This window comes from Nanorana parkeri, unplaced genomic scaffold (assembly GCF_000935625.1).
Source record: "Nanorana parkeri isolate BGI_ZX_2015 unplaced genomic scaffold, ASM93562v1 scaffold79, whole genome shotgun sequence".
NCBI lineage: Eukaryota > Metazoa > Chordata > Amphibia > Anura > Dicroglossidae > Nanorana > Nanorana parkeri.
Window position 1 is genome coordinate 293,641 of NW_017306347.1, and position 20,071 is coordinate 313,711.

The 20,071-nt window shown below is 42.8% G+C and overlaps 1 protein-coding gene across 2 annotated transcripts in view; it reads left to right on the forward strand.

Annotated features, from left to right (window-relative positions):
* The window catches only part of LRRC7 (leucine rich repeat containing 7), a 231,621-nt gene that overhangs the window by 175,280 nt on the left and 36,270 nt on the right, over positions 1-20,071 (forward strand). Inside the window, exons 9-14 of one of the 2 annotated variants that reach the window (XM_018576887.1) lie at positions 3,710-3,913; positions 4,710-4,832; positions 8,186-8,297; positions 8,446-8,611; positions 11,350-13,009; positions 17,334-17,468. In XM_018576887.1, coding sequence (XP_018432389.1) covers positions 3,710-3,913; positions 4,710-4,832; positions 8,186-8,297; positions 8,446-8,611; positions 11,350-13,009; positions 17,334-17,468 — 2,400 coding nt within the window. The remainder of the gene's footprint in view (positions 1-3,709; positions 3,914-4,709; positions 4,833-8,185; positions 8,298-8,445; positions 8,612-11,349; positions 13,010-17,333; positions 17,469-20,071) is intronic. The other variant, XM_018576885.1, reaches the window with a different exon arrangement.

Below are 20,071 nucleotides of genomic sequence, written 5' to 3' on the forward strand. Positions count from 1 at the left end.
CCCGCCCCCCTCACAACACAGTCCTCACTTCACATCACAAGTCTCTTCTTCACATCAGAAGCTCCCCTTCAAATCAGAAGCCCTCTCTTCACAACAGGAGCCCTCCTTCTTCACATCAGTCTTCCCTTTACATCAGAGGCACGATGCTATGCAAACATTTTGAGGCACTCCTGAGGAAGCCAGAAGACACCTCATTGTGCTGCAGCACCTGGTTGAGAGAGGCTGGTTTATGGTTCTGAGGATGCTTGTCTTTAATTTATTTCTTGTTGTCTTTTGAGTGAACTTGATTGACAGGATCTTCTTTTAGAAATAACCCCACCCCCAAAGAGCTAGCTGATTTTGATGCCGTTATATTAAATAATTTGAATGTAACTGCCAACAAGGAAGGCCAAGGTACCTTTTTATATTGTAAAGGTCAACCCCATCTGCAACTTCTGCTACTGTTTTGGCTTGGCTACACTCATTCCCATAAGTCCACAATAATTGTATCACTTTTGCAGCTTGACTTGTTTTTATTCCTTCCTTATGCGCAATCCGTCTAGAAAGCATGACACCATTATTTGATTTTGCAATGGCCATGGGCAGCCAGGAAGTATGAAGTCTTCTGGTGATACCTTGCCATTGGTGTTACCCTGAAAAATAAATGCCTTCACATGCTTGCAGCCAGCCAAGCAAACCTGCAGTATCAGTTTTTGGGTAGAGTCGTCCTTTAATTCTTCTCGGGTTTCCTAGGCAACGCCATCCTGCCTGAATCTTCAACGACGCCGGCTTTATTTAAATATAGAATTAATTTTGGAACATTGAGATATCTAATTGAACACTTCAAGTTAAATACTTTAATTTTTTCACTCCTAACGAGACTTAACAAATTACACCGACCCGCTAAAACCTCGCTGTTTATGGAAACGTTCCGTGATATAAATAATCAGATAAGTCTTTTATGTAGCGGGGGAAAGCGAGAGCATATGTAAATTTTAGAATGAACAGAATCTGCGTTAGTGTTAAGTACAGTAGTTATAAGGACAAAAAATGTTTCTGCCTGAAAAATTAGCCCTGTACACTGGGACTTTACAAGATCGCAACTGTTGCATCACTCCTCCCTGAGAGTTCATTCTTAAAGGAATGCTAATCTCACAATTCCATATACCTCGAGGGCCCATTGACACTGGTGCATTGCAGTGATGCATTTTAAATGCACATTTTAATCAAACAAGGGCATGTTAACCTATGCACCTAAATACACCTAGCAAGCACACAATAATGGAGGTGCATTTCGTGAACCACAATCTGTGTGTAGTGGTGTAATGCTTTGAGCAAAATACTGCAGGCCCGTAAAATCTGTGTTCTGGCGTGTCAAAATGAATGCCTTATCGCAGTGAACATTGATGTAAAAAATATCGCACCTGCACTGCAAGTGGCAGAACAGTGCGAATGGGCCCTTATCGGGAAACCAAAGTCCTTTTTTTTTTTTAAGTGTATGTAAACCCTAACAACGAATTTCTCTTATTTTTTTCCATCTGTTCTGTGATATACTGTATACAATTAAGAGTGTTTTGTTAGATCTGTTGAATAATTGCAAAGTAAAAGCTGTTTATCCTGCCAGAAATCGTGTGCACTGTACTGTGCTGTGCCACTGATGCGCTGTTATCAGTTTGCATTGTTTCCAACTGTCTATGCGCACTAATAGACACCTCCCCTCAAAAAGAAAAATGGAAAAGAGGAGAGGGTGAGGCGTTCTCTAGTCCTAACACACTTCCTGTCCTCAAGTGGCAACACTGCTCCTTCATAGATAGATACAGTGCAGTGAACCATCTTCCCAGCCAATCAGCATGGAGCCAACTTCCCGGCAATCAGGAAGCCGGGCAGCGAGTATTGACCCGCCTCCTGGATTCCTGATTGGCAAAGCCGGCTCAATGCTGATTGGCTGGTAAGCCGCCTTCCCAGCCAATCAACATCAAGCTGGCTGTTCGGCCGGCTCGATGCTGATTGGCCGGAAAGCTGGCTTCCCAGCCAATCAGCATGAGGCTGGCTCGATGCTGATTGGCCAGGAAGCCGGCTTCCCAGCCAGTCAGCGTGGAGCTGGGTTCCACACCAATCAGGAAGCCAGGAGGCGGGTCATTACTCACCGCCCGACTTCCTGATTGCCCGAGAAGCCAGCTCCATGTTCCCCTACGGCACTGCCGGTCAGAGGAAATCTTCCTCTGACCGGACGTTCCAGCATTGAGGAAGGTATCAGAGCATTTGGGTAAGTATGGGTACTCGGTATCAGCACCGATACCAATACTAGTATCGGTATCAGTGCATCCCTAATTGCTGGAGATCTGGATTACTTTGTTGAGCAGCATTCTGGATCTCCAGTGTACTGCCAGCATAGGGAATAGTGGAAAAGCTGCAGCATGGATAGATAGATAGAGAGATAGATAGATAGATAGATAGATAGATAGATAGATAGATAGATAGATAGATAGATAGATAGATAGATAGATAGATAGATAGATCCTGTCACCAGACCATTCACTGCAACAAAAATATTCCCATAAGATTATATGAATGTTAAACATATTTATGCATACCGTATGTTATGCATGTTATTTACTTATTAAAGCCTCCCTTGTAAGACATCGAAGAGGCCTGAGACTGGTTCTGGGTGCCGCCATCTTGAATGTGATGTCAGTAGACCCAGCAAACTCAGAGCTGACACTCAATAGCATTCCCCTTCACTACTTCCCTGGCAGCTACAAAGGGTTATGTAGGGAGGTGAAGGGGAGAGGAGCTGGGTCAGCCTAGCTAGTAATTGGATTCTTCCAGAAGAGGAGAGCACTTTGATGTACAAAGAGAGAGGGGGCTGTGATAGGGAATTGACTCGTCCTGTAGTAGTCACATTTTCTAGCAAGTTTAATGGCACATTGTAAGTGAATTAAAATAATTTAAGGGAAGGAAAAAGCTGCAAGTAAGCATTTAAAATACATGTTTTTTCTGTGCTTTTTCCAAGGTTTCTTTATCCTTTAAAGATTAGCCACTGAAAATGCACCATGCTGCTACCTAAAATTAACATTCAGGTGAGCAATATGAGGGTCGCCATGGCTGATCTCCTACTGAAAATGCTATTTGCACAGCTGTTATGCTGACCGCATAGGTTGCTGATCCAAAAGGCATGCTGATCAGCCTAATTAGAGAAGTCCTTATTGGAATGCATATTCCGGATGAGTGGTTCAAAGTACTAATATAAGAGGGTCAGCCAGGCAGCCAGCATCTTCTGGAGGAAAGCTCAGAAATGCAATCTCCATGCTTCTCTTATGAGTGGTTTACACCAGGGGCAGGTGGCCGAGTACTAATTAGGTAATAGGAGGTGACAGTTGGCAGTATAAGCTGTCAAATACTTACCTGCACATTCGTCCCTCCAGTACCAGTTAGTATATGGGATACCCCCCTGCGCCCCCATCTCAGAATGCAATGCCACAGGCCTGACTGCCTTCTCTGCAGGCCCAGATGTCTTCACGTGGGCGGCTTGAATATGCTTATGCAAATAACAACCATCAGAAAGATTCTGCTTGCATATTAACATAGGGAGGGCTCCATGTAGCACTAAGACTGATGTGCTCCCTTTTGACTGCTTATTCTGTCATGTCATGGTACCTGTCTAGATCCTTTATACAGGTTCATTTTAAAGCTAAATAATATTTTTTATGCTGAACTTCTCACAATTCAGGTTGAGATCAATTTGAAGAGATACCCGACGCCATATCCAGAAGATCTGAAGAACATGGTGAAGTCAGTCCAGAACATGGTGGGGAAAAGTCATAGCTCCTCTCTGGAGAACTCTATTCCAACTCCTACACCAAGCGCTGAGCAAAACCTCAAGGAAAAATATGAACATAAGTGGCCGATGCCCACCAAGGAGATGAAATCTGAGGTGAATGGACAATTGCTTTTAAAACTCACTAGGCTTTTTCAATATAGTGAACCTGATTTGGACTTAAACATTAGTAAAGTTTCAACAAAGATGACATGTAGGCTCCTGGTCCTGGTGCTAGTCTTCAAAGCAGTCCCTCTGTCCCTACTGAGCTCCCTTGGAAACTAGACCCAAGATGATGGATTCTCAACCGTTTTCCAAGTTTAAAATAAGCTTTTCCCTTGTGTTTATAAGTCCTACCATCTATGATTTTCATTTCAAAGTCTCTGCTTCCAGTTGGCATAGGACAGTTGAATGACAAAATGGGGCAAAGACCAAGAGGGATTGGGGCTACACCATGGTCCTTGTGTGTTGTAAAGTAGCCACCGCTCCAAGCTCACTCCCTTGATAGCCTACAGCCTCACGTTTAGTTTACTAATTTGCATTGAAATGGTAGTTTATCACAGGAACTTGGAGCTTGGATCAGTGGCCACTTCACAACACACACATCAGCACCAATTCAGAGATGATTTGAGAATCTAAGTGATACACAAATAAGAAACATTTTTGTTAATAGTTAAGGCGCATTAATGCATTTTTAAGATTTAAATCCTGAGTTTAGTGTCACTGTAATCTCAAATGAAGAATGGTGAAGGCCACAGGTACAGTCTGGTCCTATGAAGTTGCAGTTACCTTCACTGATGGTACTTTAGAACAATTTCAGATCAGGTTTCGTTGGAGACAAATACTATGTAAGAATAAAAAGTTTTCATTTCACAATCTTCTCTTCTGTCCTAACATAATATTTCACATTCAGGTGTCAAATCGGGAACACAAAGAGTTCCAGAAGAGCCAAATGTCAGAATCGAGTAATATCCGCAGTTATTCTTTGGACGTTCCTAAGAGGAAGGAAAAAGAGGAGCATTCAGAAAGAACTGAGGTACCTATCTATTTTTCTTTAAACCCTTTACAGACTCCAACATGTCCCCCCTGTCACCATGCCACCATATCAGCCATTTTGGTCTACTGTGGCTATAGTGACACGATCATGGCAATTAATGATAGCTCTGGAGCCATGGCAAGGAAGGATGACCTGCAACTTTAAGGTCCATAACTGGTTGAACTTATGACAGGTTTGCTTTAAAGAAATTAAAAATCTGTACCAGCATGCTCAATAAAATTATATCTATCAGATATGTTTTTTCAGGGGCCTTGTGATATTGGGGAGCTCACAGAGCACTCACACAGGGTTTTTCCACTAACCATAAGTCTTTATTATTATTTCAAAAGGCAGACAATAAAGGAAGTCCAACATAAAATAACTTGTTTTCAGCATATAACATCTGTTGGCTCACCAATCCTTGAGTTGTCCCACACACTCAGTGTCCCAGTCCTTTAACAGTTGTCTGTTGCAACCCTGCTGCTCCGGCCTCAATCCTCAGGGCCACTATCTGGTTCCTCCAGACAACCTCAATAATGTGTCAACCCGCATAATACGCTCCACAAACCCGCAGCTCCCTGCTGCTCTGGCCTCCACTCTGACTCCTGGGTGAAGTTCTCCTGTCTTCCAGGTGGGGTCCTCAACACATCCCAGCCCCCTCTTCATGAGGGTTGTACACAGGTGCACAATTAGGTGCTGGTTGCTACTAACACATGGACCCAGGAATGGAGATTTCGTCCCGCCCAGAGCTCTAAGAAATCTCCTGGCTCCAGGATCTCAACTATGATCCAGAAAACCTGGAAAGGACTGAAAAGCCAGTTCTTTACTGGTTCAAGCAGTGCAATTTCTTCCTGGAGCCACTCAGCCCCCCTGGCTGAGAACCCTGGGTGACTTTGAGGCCATCTAACACTGTGGTATTGCCACGCAATGCCACAGCCTTTGTATGAATGTTGCCTTAGCATAAATTTACACTTATTTGATATAAACTTGACTCCAAACATTAGACAAGTGCATACAGGATAATTCGCTAAGCACTAACTGACAGATGCAGCTGCTGTCAGCTGGTAATTTAATTTAGTGGGTCATTTATTTGTTGTGGTTCATTAAGACCAGATTTATGTGCCACCTGAATGGAGATGTTTGTGCAAAGTAGAATTTTTCTTTTGTGCTTGTATTGACTGAAATCATATTATCTGTAGAACAGAATAAGTTCATAGTGTGCACTGTTACCATTGAAATGATAATTATGCATTGTGTTTGTTTTACTTAACACCTAATATGACCGTTGTGTAAATAATGTATAAAGTGTGCCTTCAATCGTTTGCTGTTATCAGTGAAGTAAATAGGGTACGGGTAATAAGTCATTGTAATTACTACACCTCCACTTATATTTTCACTTTGAGAAAGAACACAAGAGGCCAAAAATAATGATTGCAATGGCAACTTTTTGTTCACCAGGAATATTTGACTAAAAACCTGTGGCCAGGCCACAAACGTTCAAGTATTTACATTCTTTGCAAGCATTAAGGGCAGGTACACCCCATTTTCTGGACCAGATCCGGAACGCAGTGCATTGCGTTTTTGCCGCGTTGTTGCAGCATTTTTATCGTGATTTTGCCGCATTTGGATTTTTGGGAGGTGGCTTAAAATGATCTTACAGGTGCGTTCCAGTGTGTTTGTACGTGTTTTTGATGCGTTTTTATGCATTCCAGTGCATTCCAGACAAGACAAAATAGGACAAGCAGTATTTTTCTGGTCTGTAACGGGCTGCGCTAGTGTCAACAGAAGCCAGAAATAGCATAGGGATACATGAGAATGCATTTTGGGTCCAGAAACAGTCTTGTCTGGTCTGGAGATGATCCGGACATGGTGTGAATGGGCCCATTCACATCATGTCCGGATCATCTCCAGACCAGGCCAGATTGTTTCCAGTCCCAAAATGCATTCTAATGTATCCCTATGCTATTTCTGGCCTCTGTTCACACCAGTGCAGTCTGTTCCTGACCAGACCAGACCACAAAAATACTGCATGTCTCATTTTGTCTGGTCTGGAATGCACTGGAACTAGGGCAGGTTCACACCATTTTCCGGACCAGAACTAGATCAGATCTGGTCCGGAAAATGGTGTGAACCTGCCCTTAATGAGCTCTATATCAAGGCCCCACTGACCTCTCTAACTGCAGGAACTGTGGAGCAATTAATTTGCAAAGTTCATATTAGAAGCACTGATGTCCTTCAAGATCTTGTTTCAGCAACTTGGCTCCTTCTGATCCTCTCCCCCCAAATCTTCTGCTCTGTGGTTATATTTAAGATTTGAGGGCTGCTTGGTCACTTCTAGGAGGGTGGAGTAGGGTGAGTTGAGTCATTGGGTCCTTGCCAGAAGAGGGAGACGCGTGGGCTTAGCTCCTGAGTCATTGCTGGGAGGGGGAACAGGGTAAGCGGAGCTGCTAAATCATTGCTGAGGGGGGATCTGAGCTGCCAAGTCACTGCCGGGAGGGGAAGCAGTTGTAAACCTTTATTGATGAATTACTCCACAGTGCCTATAGCTATCGATGTCGGTGTGGACTTGTTTACTACTTGTTTAAAAGCTTGTTTACTACTTGCTAGGAATATGTAACTTTTTGAATGTTAATAGCTTTGCCACCATGTTACCATGTTAATGTTGCTCTGAAAAGGAAGAAGCTGGACTCTGTCCTTGAAGAACTGCAGGTCCCAGTGCGTAGGTTGGCAGATTGTGCTGGACTAAGGGTATGGCTAAAGCCAATTTTGTTAAATGGAGTGGGGGAAATGTTTTAACCCCATGTCAGGTTTTTATTGCTGTGTGTGTCCCAGTAAAAGACATTCACCCTCTCAATTTCTTCTGGTATTACCAAGACTGAACATGACAGGAAAACCAAAATTTGCAGTTGCCTTGGAAGTTGAGGGAAGATATGCTAATAGAAACACCAGTTCTGGAGACAACTGTCTATGAGGGATTTTCTTTTTAGCTTAAAATCAGCTTTCCAGCGCGTTCTGTGCATTTTTTTTTCACGTTCCGGTGCGTTCCAGACCAGAAAAAATAAGACGTGCAGTATTTTTTCGGTCTGGAACGGAAAGCACTGCAAAGGTGTGAACTGTAGCCCAGAAATCACATAGGGATACATTGGGAATGCGTTTTTGGTCCAGGAGCTAACTGTTCTGGTCTGGACAGAATCTGGACATCGTGTGAACAAGCCCTTAGTGTAGTTGTTTCACTGGAAGGGTTGAACTGCAGTGTGAGCAGCTTATGACCCTTTAGATATGACCCCTGTTTTTAGATGAACGAGCATAGCTGTGCAAGCAAGGACCTCCAAAACAGATCTTTGTCCCTTCAGGAGCCTTTTGGACATCGCCCACCAGAAATGCGGATGGCTGAACTCCGTCCCTCATTAATCGAGACTCCGTTGTACCCTCCCAAACTGGTTCTTCTTGGAAAAGATAAAAAAGGTAGGTGTGTCGTATTTAATTCATCATTATGTTTGATCGTATGGTTCTCAATAAGTCAAAATGTCCTCAAAAGCACCATTGATAGTGGAGAGAAATGTAAACTTGATCAACCGATGAGTCCTCCTAATGGTGCGTTTAAACCCCACAGAGTCTACAGACGACTCAGAGATGGATAAACACCATCACAACAGCGTGTCTTCGGGGACCTATTCCGACTACTCCCCTTCACAGGCGTCATCAGGATCTTCTAACGCACGCATCAAAGTGCAGATATCTGCTAAAGAGGCAGTAAATAGCTCATTGTGGGGTAACAGGTCTGTTAACCTTTCATATATTCCATTCTGACTTGTGCATGTGTACGCAGGGAACGTATAAACAAGCACTTCAATTTAAAGTGTAGCTCAAGCAAAAAGTTTTTTTGGGATAGAATAGGGAGGGTTACAAACTCTTGTTAATAACCAGTGTTACAAATGACTATTTCAGTGATTAAGTTGACTCGCTTTGGTGAGGCTGCTCGCATGTACCAGAGTATTCCCAACAAAAGAAGGGTCCAATGATAAGTCCACATATGTAAAAAGCAGTAAGGCCACCACACCAATGGTCATAGAGTCCAGAATTGTTTTTCTATTAAATATTTCATGGAAAAAGAGAGCCAGTGTGTTTCGGGGGATTCAACATTCTATATCATATATCATATGACCGCAAACCTAACTGGAATTAGTGGGATTTTGCCAACTAGCAAGTTGTACACCTTTTTCATATATACAACTATGATCAAAATCCCATATAAGTCCTGATGAAGGGGGAGTATCAGAACCCTTAAAATATGTTGGCTCTCTTTTTCCGGTGCCCTTACTGCTTTTTTTTTCAATCATATGATTTTTATTATATATTTTAATAATAAAATACAATTCACTACAAATACCATACAAATAAAAAATAAACACACAAAATACAAAAAAAAAGACAAAAACGAAATAAACAAATGCCACAAAACCCACCCCGCCACCCTTTTACCTATACCAGCCCCCCCCCCAAAAAAAACAAATAATAAAAAAAATAAAAGGAAGAGGGGAAAGACTGAGGGAAACAAGACATTCCTCTGTGTCACCAATATCTTTATCCTCTAAGAAAACTTAACCTCTACGACTTTTTTTATCTCTGTATCCACCTTGGTGGAGAGTCACCCTACTTGTACAAAATAATTGAAAGGATAATTGTAACCAGTCCACGGTTCAGTGCTAGGTGGAGCTCTTTGTAGGAATTATTGTATCAAATCTTTACTTTGCAGATCAAACCTTTACTATTTGCTTAAAGTGACCCTGTCGCTATACAAACAACTCACAGCGCCCAGCAAGGGACATGCAATCCGACACACCCAGAAGTATCAGATAACAGTAGTGCCCAAAGCTCTTGAAGAGAGTAAAGATTTTAGTTAAAAGTTTATTATTGTCTTCATACTTTTACTTGACTCAGTCAGTGATGCGTCCAGTTTTAAGCACCTTGGGCCATTTCTGGGAGAAGGTTGGCAATACTAATAGATTGCTGCTGAAATTCGAACAGCACTGTCACCCTCTCCCAATTATTTGAGAACGCTGTAGCCCAGGAGTTAACAATCTATATGGAGCAACTTTTTGACTGGGACTCAAGGAGTAGTGTTAAGAATAGTAGTAGAGGTGTTTCTAAAATGTTTTAAGCAGCATTGCTTGAGTGCCAGTGTAGCGCTCGGCATGCACTACACTGTCATAGGTTTTGTATGCTAGCGCTTACACATATTTTAATGGTTTCAGCAATGAGATTCAGTGCCCATAGGCCCTACACTGTCCACCATGCCTTTGCTATTCCCTCACCATCCTGGTCCATGCAGGTTTCAGCAGTTGCCCCCCCCCCCTGCTGGTTGACTTATTGGAATTCAGGGGTGGGCATTGACTGCCTTGTGCTGCACCAATCAGTGTGCAGCCAGTATGGCATGCCGAGAGGATAACGTGGACTTATTTCTGCGGCCGTCGATAATGAAACTGCTGAGGTGATTAATAGTTTTACCTGATGATTATCATTCTTATTCCACCATTTATACTTGTCACAAGCACCACTGGAACCTGACACAGGGATGCATTGTAAATGTCAGGTTTTTTTTTTTTTATGAAGTGCAAAGAATACCTATTTTTTTTACTAAACTTGTTTGATGTTTTTATATGCACAAAAGTGAAATAGGCTTACATGTGAAATAGACTGACTGTCTCAGGCAGAATTTAGAAAAAGCTTTATAGTCTGGAGGAATAAAAATACTTACCTTAATACTTGGGGGGGGGGTTATGGGACTATATATAGTAATATCTGACTGCTGAATGGAGTTCAACTCTAAACAAATAGCCAACTTGGGTTATAATGTTTTTTTTTTTTTAAATGTCCTTTATTTACAGAATGCAATGATAGAACTACACAAATCTTTCTATTTTCCATAGAAATATAAGACACATTGCCCCAATGCGTATGGAACATATAAGGTAAACATAATACTCTATGGACAAAAATCAGGCTTGCTAAGGATAGAAACGATAACGTGTCGTACACTGAGCCACCAGGAACTTGGGTTATAATGTTAACTCTGATCAGTGGAAGTTAAAAGAGACCTATGGGCCAACCTTTTTTTGGCCATAGTTCTCTTCAGGGTCATAGAAGGACATTTACTAAGTCCTCCTGTAACCCAAAACTCAGCATAGCCTGCTATATGCCGACAACGCAGAGCAACGCTGCGACTGGGAAAGATCTCAACAATATTTTCAGGATCCACCCCGCCACCAGATTGACAGCTGGCTCTGCCTGTCTAGAGGTTCTTGGTCAGGATCTTGGTGGAAGATATCCTCTAGAGATGCCCAAATGGTTTAGGTCATAGGAGCTCAACCCCACCAAGTTTCAAAACACAACTGCAAGAATAGATTTTTGTTTGATTTGCACTTTTATACTTTTGTTCATGCCCCCTAAAAAAACAAAGCATATTTTTGTGACCACCAACATTAACGTTGTTAACATTGTTTTTCCTGTCCCATAGGCTAACTCAGTCCTTCCCGCAGCAGATTGAATCTAAGCCATTATTAAGCCAGCGGGAGACGGCGCCCATGGGCAATCTACAGCAACGCAATGACCGGCAGAACCTAAATGACTCGTTCACCGAAAACTGGAACAACAGTTCGCATTACGATAACACCGGATTTGTAGCTGAGGAAAACACGGTGGACAGTTCGGGAGGCAATCCGATGCTGAATTCAAAATCGAGGAGTACGTCCGCTCACGGGAGGCGGCCGTTAATCAGGCAAGATCGGATTATTGGCATTCCTTTGGAGCTGGAGCAGTCGACGCAAAGGAACCCTCAAGAACCTGATGTATCTCCGAGTAACCCTTGGCAAAATTGGACCCGGACTCCCAGTCCTTTTGAAGACAGAACAGCTTTTCCATCTAAACTTGAAGCCACCCCTGTAAACAGCCCATTGCCAGAAAGGAAAGAGCATAAGCCACAGTCCTTAGAGAACCCAAGCACATTCTCTTCAACTCCACCATGGGAATTTCATGATACGGGCCCCAATCGGAACATTGGGAATGTATTTTCGCATGGCCACTGTCGTCCCGAATCCGCCAAAAATACCATCTCGGTGAGCAAGAGTACAGAAAGGCTCTCGCCTTTAATGAAAGACTTGAAGACAGGCAGGTTTAAGAAGTCTCAGAGTATAGATGAAATCGACATTGGTGCATTCAAAGTCTACAATATACCTTTGCAAAACTATGATCCAAGAAATATCATGCAAGGAAGCCATGACAGACCAGATTTGGGGATGATGCAGGAGCACAGTATGTCTAGAAGTCAATCGGTACCAATGCTTGATGATGAATTATTATGTTACGGAACCAGCAGAGGACAGCCACAGAAACCTGTTGCAAAAAAAGTGTATCAGTTTGACCAAAGTTTTAACCCGCAGGGTGCAGTTGAGGTGAAACCGGAAAAGAGAGTTCCTCCTCCTTTCTCATATAATCCTGACTACTCACTGCAGCAAACAAAATCCATGGCAAAAGATTTAATCAGCCCGAGAGCCTATAGGGGATACCCACCAATGGAACAGATGTTCTCCTTTTCTCAACCCTCAGTCAATGAAAATACCATTCCACCTCAGTTTACAAATCAAAGTTCAAGGCCAGGGTTTTTGAAAAGAGCAGATTCATTGGCAAGTGCCACCGAGATGTCTATGTATAGGAGAGTGAGTGAACCTCATGAAATTCCACAGACGGACCGGTACGGTAGGGCACCCTTCCTCGGGGCTATTGAACGGCAAAGCAGCATGTCAGTGGCTGAATCCCAGTTCCTAAAAAGGAACGGTCGGTACGATGATGACCATACTTCCTATCCAGACATGAAACCTCAAGCAGGCAGTTATCAAGTGAAAACCTTGACGCAGCGGAGGCCATTGTCTGCCAGAAGTTACAGCACAGAGACTTATGGAACTGCTCAAACGCGACCTGTTTCTGCAAGGCCAACAATGGCAGCGCTTCTAGAAAAGATACCATCTGATTACAATTTGGTGAACTATGGTGAAAAGTCAGCAGACAGTGAAATCAAGGCACGGCAGAACCAGGCGAAGTTAGACGAGAGCATTAACAAAATGCCACCGGACTGGAGACAACAGCTGCTTAGACACATAGAAGCTAGAAGATTGGACAGGGTATGTTTACAAGCTCTTATATGATTATATTTTGTTTCCATATCTTGCAATAGTAGAAGTTCAAGGATTTATAATGTTGCTTTAATGAGATCCATCAGCCCTCAGGACATGCAAAATGATGTATCTAGATTTTGTTGATCCTAGTTGACCGTAGTTGACCCATCTGATGAAAAATGTGAGATCTTCTGACTTTCTGTGTCACTTTTCTTTCACTGTTCACTGACTGCATAGTCAAATCATTGTTGTCCCCAAAAGTAGGTCTTGATAGTTGAATCTTGATCTGATGATTCAGTGTTGAAATATATTTGGATTAGTAAGGTCACCCAAATACTTTTTATACCTAAAGTGCTGTTAAGCAAGAGTTTTTTTGAAGCATCATCTACCTGAGGTTATATAGCAGTGACCAGTTTAGTGGGAAGTTTGCATTAGAGGCTCATGTGTGATCTTGGCCTTGGGAATGCAGTTTGTGAACAATATAGCCAATCAATTCATGCCATATGTGGATTTATTGGATGTAAGCTGTCCAGGCTCCCCTCCCCCTTCCCTTCCCAATTAGGTCCAGCAATGGATTGATTTCAAGGTGCCCCAGGAGATTGTTATCTAATATTAATAGACACTTTGGCTGATCCATGCATCAGTGCCCTACAATCCATGTGCTAATTTCTATTGCTTAGAGAAGGTACTTTGGCATGTCAACCTTTGATCTCTGTTTTGATGGTGCAAATGACACACCGTCTCTGCTGACTATTGTTTCCTGTTTGCTTGCATCTGGATCTTGGGTAAGGTTTGCTTGCATCTGGATCTTTAAAGGCTAAGTTCACCTTTTGCACAAATTTGATCATATAAAAAAAAAAAATGCATTTCTTTAATTTTTGCATTGAAGCCTGGAAAGCATTGCAGTGGTGATCACTCGATCAGGGCTGCAGAGCTCAGGCTTCTGCACATTCTCTCCCACACAGAGCTCGTGGTGAGGTACGCAGTTTAAGTTAGGAGAGATGGGGAAGGATGGCTGAACGGGAATAAGGACAGCTCTACCGCATCTAACCAGAGCGAGGACGGCTGGACGCTGTATGAGGTGCTTTAATGCAGTTTGAAGTCCAGCCTGATCGAGTGATCACCGTTGCAATGCTTTCCAGGCTTGAATGCAAAAATGAAAGAAATGCATATTTGTTTTAATATTATTAAATATGCATTTCTTTAATTTTTCCAAAAGGTGAACTTAGCCTTTAAGTTGTCTGTCAGCAAGAAGGCTAGGAGCTTCTCAACTGCACCATGAAAGCAGCATCCATGGGACAACCTCTGCTTGTTTCAAGAAAATATCTTAGCAAAAGGAAAGAGGAATCTTCAGATGTTTGAAATATCAACCTTCATTAGATGAGTGGTTATCCTGATGCTCATGAGGGGTTTCTGTTTTCTTTGCTGCCTTTGAGGGACACAAAGATACCCACAATCTGGCTCTGGTGAATTTGGTGGCAAATGTTTACTGATTGTCAATCATCTGATGGATTTGTGATATTTTTATTTGCAGTGCTTTGAGATTTAGATGGTTAGTGAATGCTTTATTATACAGTCATGGGGGACATAGATTATTTCCGTTTGTTTCAGGGGTTTAATGTGAAGTTTAGCATTGCAATGTTAAAATGGAAGGTATGTGTCATCATATGCCGCCATGACCCCCTCACAAATAAAAATATGCTCCTTTGATTACATCCTGCAATCAATCATGCAATATTTTATTCCACCACAAATCCAGCTGTTTTAGTCCTTATTCATACAAGATATGAGCACCATGATGTCTATGCAATAGGGCTTAGGGAGCAGCCTGCTGGTTCAGTCACTAAGGCAGTCATGATGATGATTAAAGGAATGATGATTCACCAGCACTTCATGGTTTGAAATAAAACTCCAAGACATTTATACCTACCATTTGTATATTGCAGTGCTGTACTTAACAATATTGTGATGGGCTTTAGGTTTCTGTCAAGTGGTTTATTAGGTAAATTGTATTTTAATGTCCATACTGAATAAAATGTAACCATGTTTCCTAAAACCAGTCATAAGATGTGACACAGAAAACTACTTAAACCCAGATAGCAAGCAATTGAGCTGCAAGTTTGAAAATGACTTGCTAAACTATTGCTAGACTTGCCAAGCTTCACAATTTTGTTGCACAATTACAGCAAGTCTCCAGATCATCGAGCTTTGCAAAAGTGCTGTACACTTGCAGAGCTCTTGCTAAGACCTGCAGGACTCTTGCTGTAGACTTGCCAAGCAAATTTGCTACAAATTCAAAAAGTGTCAACTAGAACTTGTGATGCGAGTGTTCTGCAAGTCTACAACTTGCCAGGAATATGTGCATCAAGTTAACAAAAATTACAATTTCACCCTGCCACAAGTTTGTAGCAAGTTATCCTTGCTATCTGGGAAGCTGAACTTTGGGATAAGCAGATACATAAGGCATATGTATTCTTACTTTTATCCTGATGTCCTTTGTGTATTTCTTTTGATCCATGCAGAGACTTTGCCTCTGTGCAGGATCTTCCTGTAATAAAGACCGGTCACTGCTGCTCTCTCCTTGTGCAGGATCAGTAGGTCTTGTCTCTGCCCCCTCCTGTAGTTTTTTTTTCGACAGCTTGTAGCAGGTGGGGCCTACTTAGTCCCTCCCACAGCTTTGCTCTCTGCATAAGCTATGTGCAGCACAGTGATGATGTCACCACTTTTTTGCAGGGTTATATCTACGTTTGTAAAGGTATTTGGTGCACACAAAGCAGATTGATATTATTTTTTTGCTGTTCAAGAATATATTTAAATTACATTTTTTCCACCCTGAGTTCAGCTTTAAATACTCAACATAAGGTGCACAAGTTTGCATTTCCATACTGGCCACACACGATGGTCTAGGATAGCTCTTGGCCAGTTTTCTCACCTCCTCAGGGTTAAAGTGCTGTGCTTTGTGGTTAAAGTGTGTATCTAAAGCCAGAATTATCTTTTTCTGGTTTTGTTTTGTATAGCGTAGGGAAGGCTTACAAACCCTGTCAGGTTTATTTTTTTTCATGCCAGTGTCACATTGTTAAGATTTCCCTGCACTTCCTGTCCCATACAACCATGGCCATCCCTATATTAAGACAGCCTGAGGCAGTCACCTCAGTTGGCATCTCATTAGGGGGGCGGCAGGCGTTGGAGAGGGACGACAGAAGGGCGACCACAGTGTCCCAGGTTGCTAAGAGCTCTTAGCAACCTGTGACTCTGTCTGGCTTCCCGCCCAGCTCACTAGTGTAATTGGTTGTCAGGGAGCAGAGCGGGCCTGGCTCTGGCGTCCCGGTGAGCTGGGCGGGACCGGAGAGAGCCCCTTACAGCGCGGCTCTACACAGCTGTTTCTGCATTTCCCACCGCATCTGCTGTAAAGCACCTATTGGCAACAACCGCCGCACTCCTCAGCATCAGCAGCCATCCCCACCCCCACCCTACTACTCTACTGAATCAGACAGCATATACAATTGGGAGAGCCCTGCATAGAACCAACAGGAAGTGAGAAGAAATCGCTCCATAGTATGGAAGATACACTCATGGACAACTGTCACTGGAGAAAGATGAAGACTTATCCTCTATTCCCATCCCTTTGGCAATTGAAAATGTTGGATTCTCCCATTACATTCAGTCCCGGTGGCAGTGGTCACCAGGACTAATACTGAGGGATAATCTCTCCAGCAGGGACACAGGCAGAAAAAGTAACATTGGTTCTAAACCCTCACCACTCTATCCAAAACAAATGGCTTTGATACACTTTAACCCATTGAGCTGGTGAACGTGCAGTTTGATTGACCCGGGTGCCTGTGATGTCATTTGGGGAGGAAGTCTGTCTAAGTGCTGGTTGGCATGCACCGGTCCACTCCAATGACCGCCAACTTTTTGAGTTCATCACTTTTTCGGTCACTTAAACTATACAGTCGTTTAACAAAAAGAAAAAAGTTCTAAAAATTAATTTTGTAACAAAGTATCCAGTTTATCCTGAACTGTCATACTAGTGAATTCATTGGCTCCAACTTTTCCTGTCTGTACGATAAGAGAAAGAGAAACTAAACCCAGCCTCATGGTTTTTGCAGGCAGTTAAACAGAATGGATCTCTCTATGTCAGTTCTGTAAGTGTATTGGTCTTTCTGTATTATGTATCTGTGTACAATATGCTTTGTCTGCTGGCCCGAGGCCCAGAATGTGCTTCACACTGTATCTCTGTGGGCTTTCTTTGCTATGTTTGTATCATATTTCCCACGTCAGTTCAGCATGTATGTTCATACCTTGTCATCGCATTGTCTCCTCCATTCAGAATGCCGCTTATAAGCACAACACTATTAACCTTGGCATGCTGCACTCAGGATCGCTCGCGGGCATGCATGGTGGCAAAAGCATGAGTTATACTATGCATCCGTCAGCTTACTACCAAGACATACCTCTCTACAATGTAAGTATGCGGGCCAAGCCGCTGGACACTCAGATAACTCCTGTTGTTTTCTGTCTTCCCTTTACTTAAAGGATCAGTCCACTATTTTTTTGGTAGGTGCTGGTGGCTGCTTCTTATAACTTTCAAAGGCTCCACTGCTGGAATACCCCTCCAGTAGGTTGTGGCTCCATCCCCACCCACAAGGCTGTAATTCTTTTATATATTCTCCATCTGAGTTGGGGTAACACCATTGTGTGATGGTGGGAGATATCACAACGGACTGCTGAGAAATATCGGAAGCCAACACGTGATCAACTTGCCGGCAACCGTTTTGGGGGAGGATTAGGTTAATTAAAACTAATATTTCAGTGTCAGCTGGTAAGCAGCCAGTTAAATCAGCCACAGGCTTCTTATATGACCCAGGACTCCATTGGGAAGGTATTTGCCCCTGAGTTCCCAGCTCTGCCCATTTGCCACGACCATTATGCAAGGCTCTAAAGCTAGCCATACATGGCTTGAATTTTGGCCAATTCCTGCAGAATCCGTCAATATTCAAGCCATGGGAGGACCTGTGGGCACCACCCAGCTCCACAAATGGAAGGAATCAGGGGGAAGATTGTGGGGTATTTGTGGGTGAGTACAATAGCCATCAGGGAAGATTCCCCCATCCACGCTGCTTAGTATGGATGGCGGAACCAAGTGGACAAGTACACGTGTATGGCCAAGCCTTCACCTCAATACTCAGCTCTCCATTGATTGAATTTCTAATTGGTTTGACAGAAGTGCAAAGCCAGGAACTTCACTTCATCTATGCTCTGGTTCCCTGAGAGATACAAGAAGCCGGTTACTCCCAATGATCAGCCAAACGCTGAAATTGTGTGTTTTGGGTGGACTGACCCTTCAATAAATGTACTTGTGTGTTATATGTATTGTTTTATAACTTCCTTTCAGAGCAGCATCATTATGTAGAATGTCAGCTTTGCCTGTGGCCACGTGTTAATCAAAGACAATTTCTAGCGTGCTGTGTTCCTTCACTCCACAATGAGAATTAGTGTCCAGTCACTTGGAAGCCGTTCCTGCAGGCCATCAGGACAAACCACGACTTCCATTAGCTGGACCCAAGACATATTTCTTCATTAGTTTCAGGCCAGTGACAGCCGCTAATAAAAGTATTTTGATGTCTCTATGGTGGAAGGACTCCATATGATACAGTAACATTGACAGTAACAGAAATTACAATCACTTTACCTTCCCAGTGAGAGAAGTGATAGTGTCTGCAGGATCTGCACTCATGGTATATATAATATATACAGCCTGTGTGTTCTCTGTCTTCCGGGTTTCCATACTCTGGTCTATATGGTGTTCCGGATGTCCTCAGTTGATGGTCTCCTCATATTTGTGCTTCTCTCTGTTCCTGTGGTTTGTCTGTTTCTCTTTGATACATTCTGATAAAACTTCTAAGAAACAGTACAAATCTGTCGGCCATTCTGCCTCAATTCTTAGCGTGTCTGCCGTGCCCCCAGCCAGCGGGATGATGTCACGAAACACCCGGATTGGTGGCTGCTGGCAACACAGAAAGTTCCTTTCTTTTCCTATTATCATCCTCCTTACACTGCAGCACACTGTATGGCTCCTTGTGCTGCTTCTTCCCCCCAGTCTGAGCTCCTCTGTACAGGTGGCTGCAAGAGGCGTATGCCTTGTCAGATTCAGGTACTTATGCTGCTTGCATTTAAAAAATTTACTTTTTTACTGACATGTATGACAATTAATATTTACAAATAGCAATAATCTTCTTTAACATGCCGCTATTGTTCTTTTCTGTCACTCTCTTTCTACTTTCCTGCACGGAGTGTCAGCCACGGACGCACTCAACCTCACAACTCAAACCTTATCAACCTTGTACACTCTACATCCAAGAACCCATGCGCACCTTTTCACTTCATTGCCCCAGCCGCAGGTCATCCTCCTCGGGGGCTCCATGAAACTGATACCCATTGATAAGGTTTATGGTCACAAGCTATTGGTTATGTAGAGAAGGGGGTCTGCGACTGACCCCTTTACTTTGACTTGTGAATTACTGTCTATGTCCTGTATATGATATCACTCTACTGTTCATTCCCAAAATCTTTTTGAGACAAACTTTTTTAAAACATTTTTTTTTTTTTATATCAATGATGTATTAATGATTACTGAGCTGCATTTGTGTGTCTTTGACATCCGGCTGGAGTTCATCTTTAAATCTGAAGCTTAATCTGCTTATATTTCGGTCTCCTTTGTTCCTCTCCCCCCCTCCCCCTTTAAACATGCTAATTACATTTTTAAATAAAAACTTTTTGTTTTGATTACGGACCTTAATTCAGACTCGGTGATATCATCACTGGGCCTCTGTGCTTCTTTATGCTGGCAAACTATGGCTGGTAGGAAGGGTGCGGAATCCGTGCTTATTACAGTAGATATGTGTATTCGGACGAACCTGCAAATCAACGAAATTCTGTTGATTCTGCGGTTCCTGCGAATCCGAAATAACGAATTTATTATATGCCCGAATATACGAAAACTATATTCAGGCATACATAAATTCGTTTGCAGAACACGCGGCGGTACTATTGGCCGCCATCTTCTTC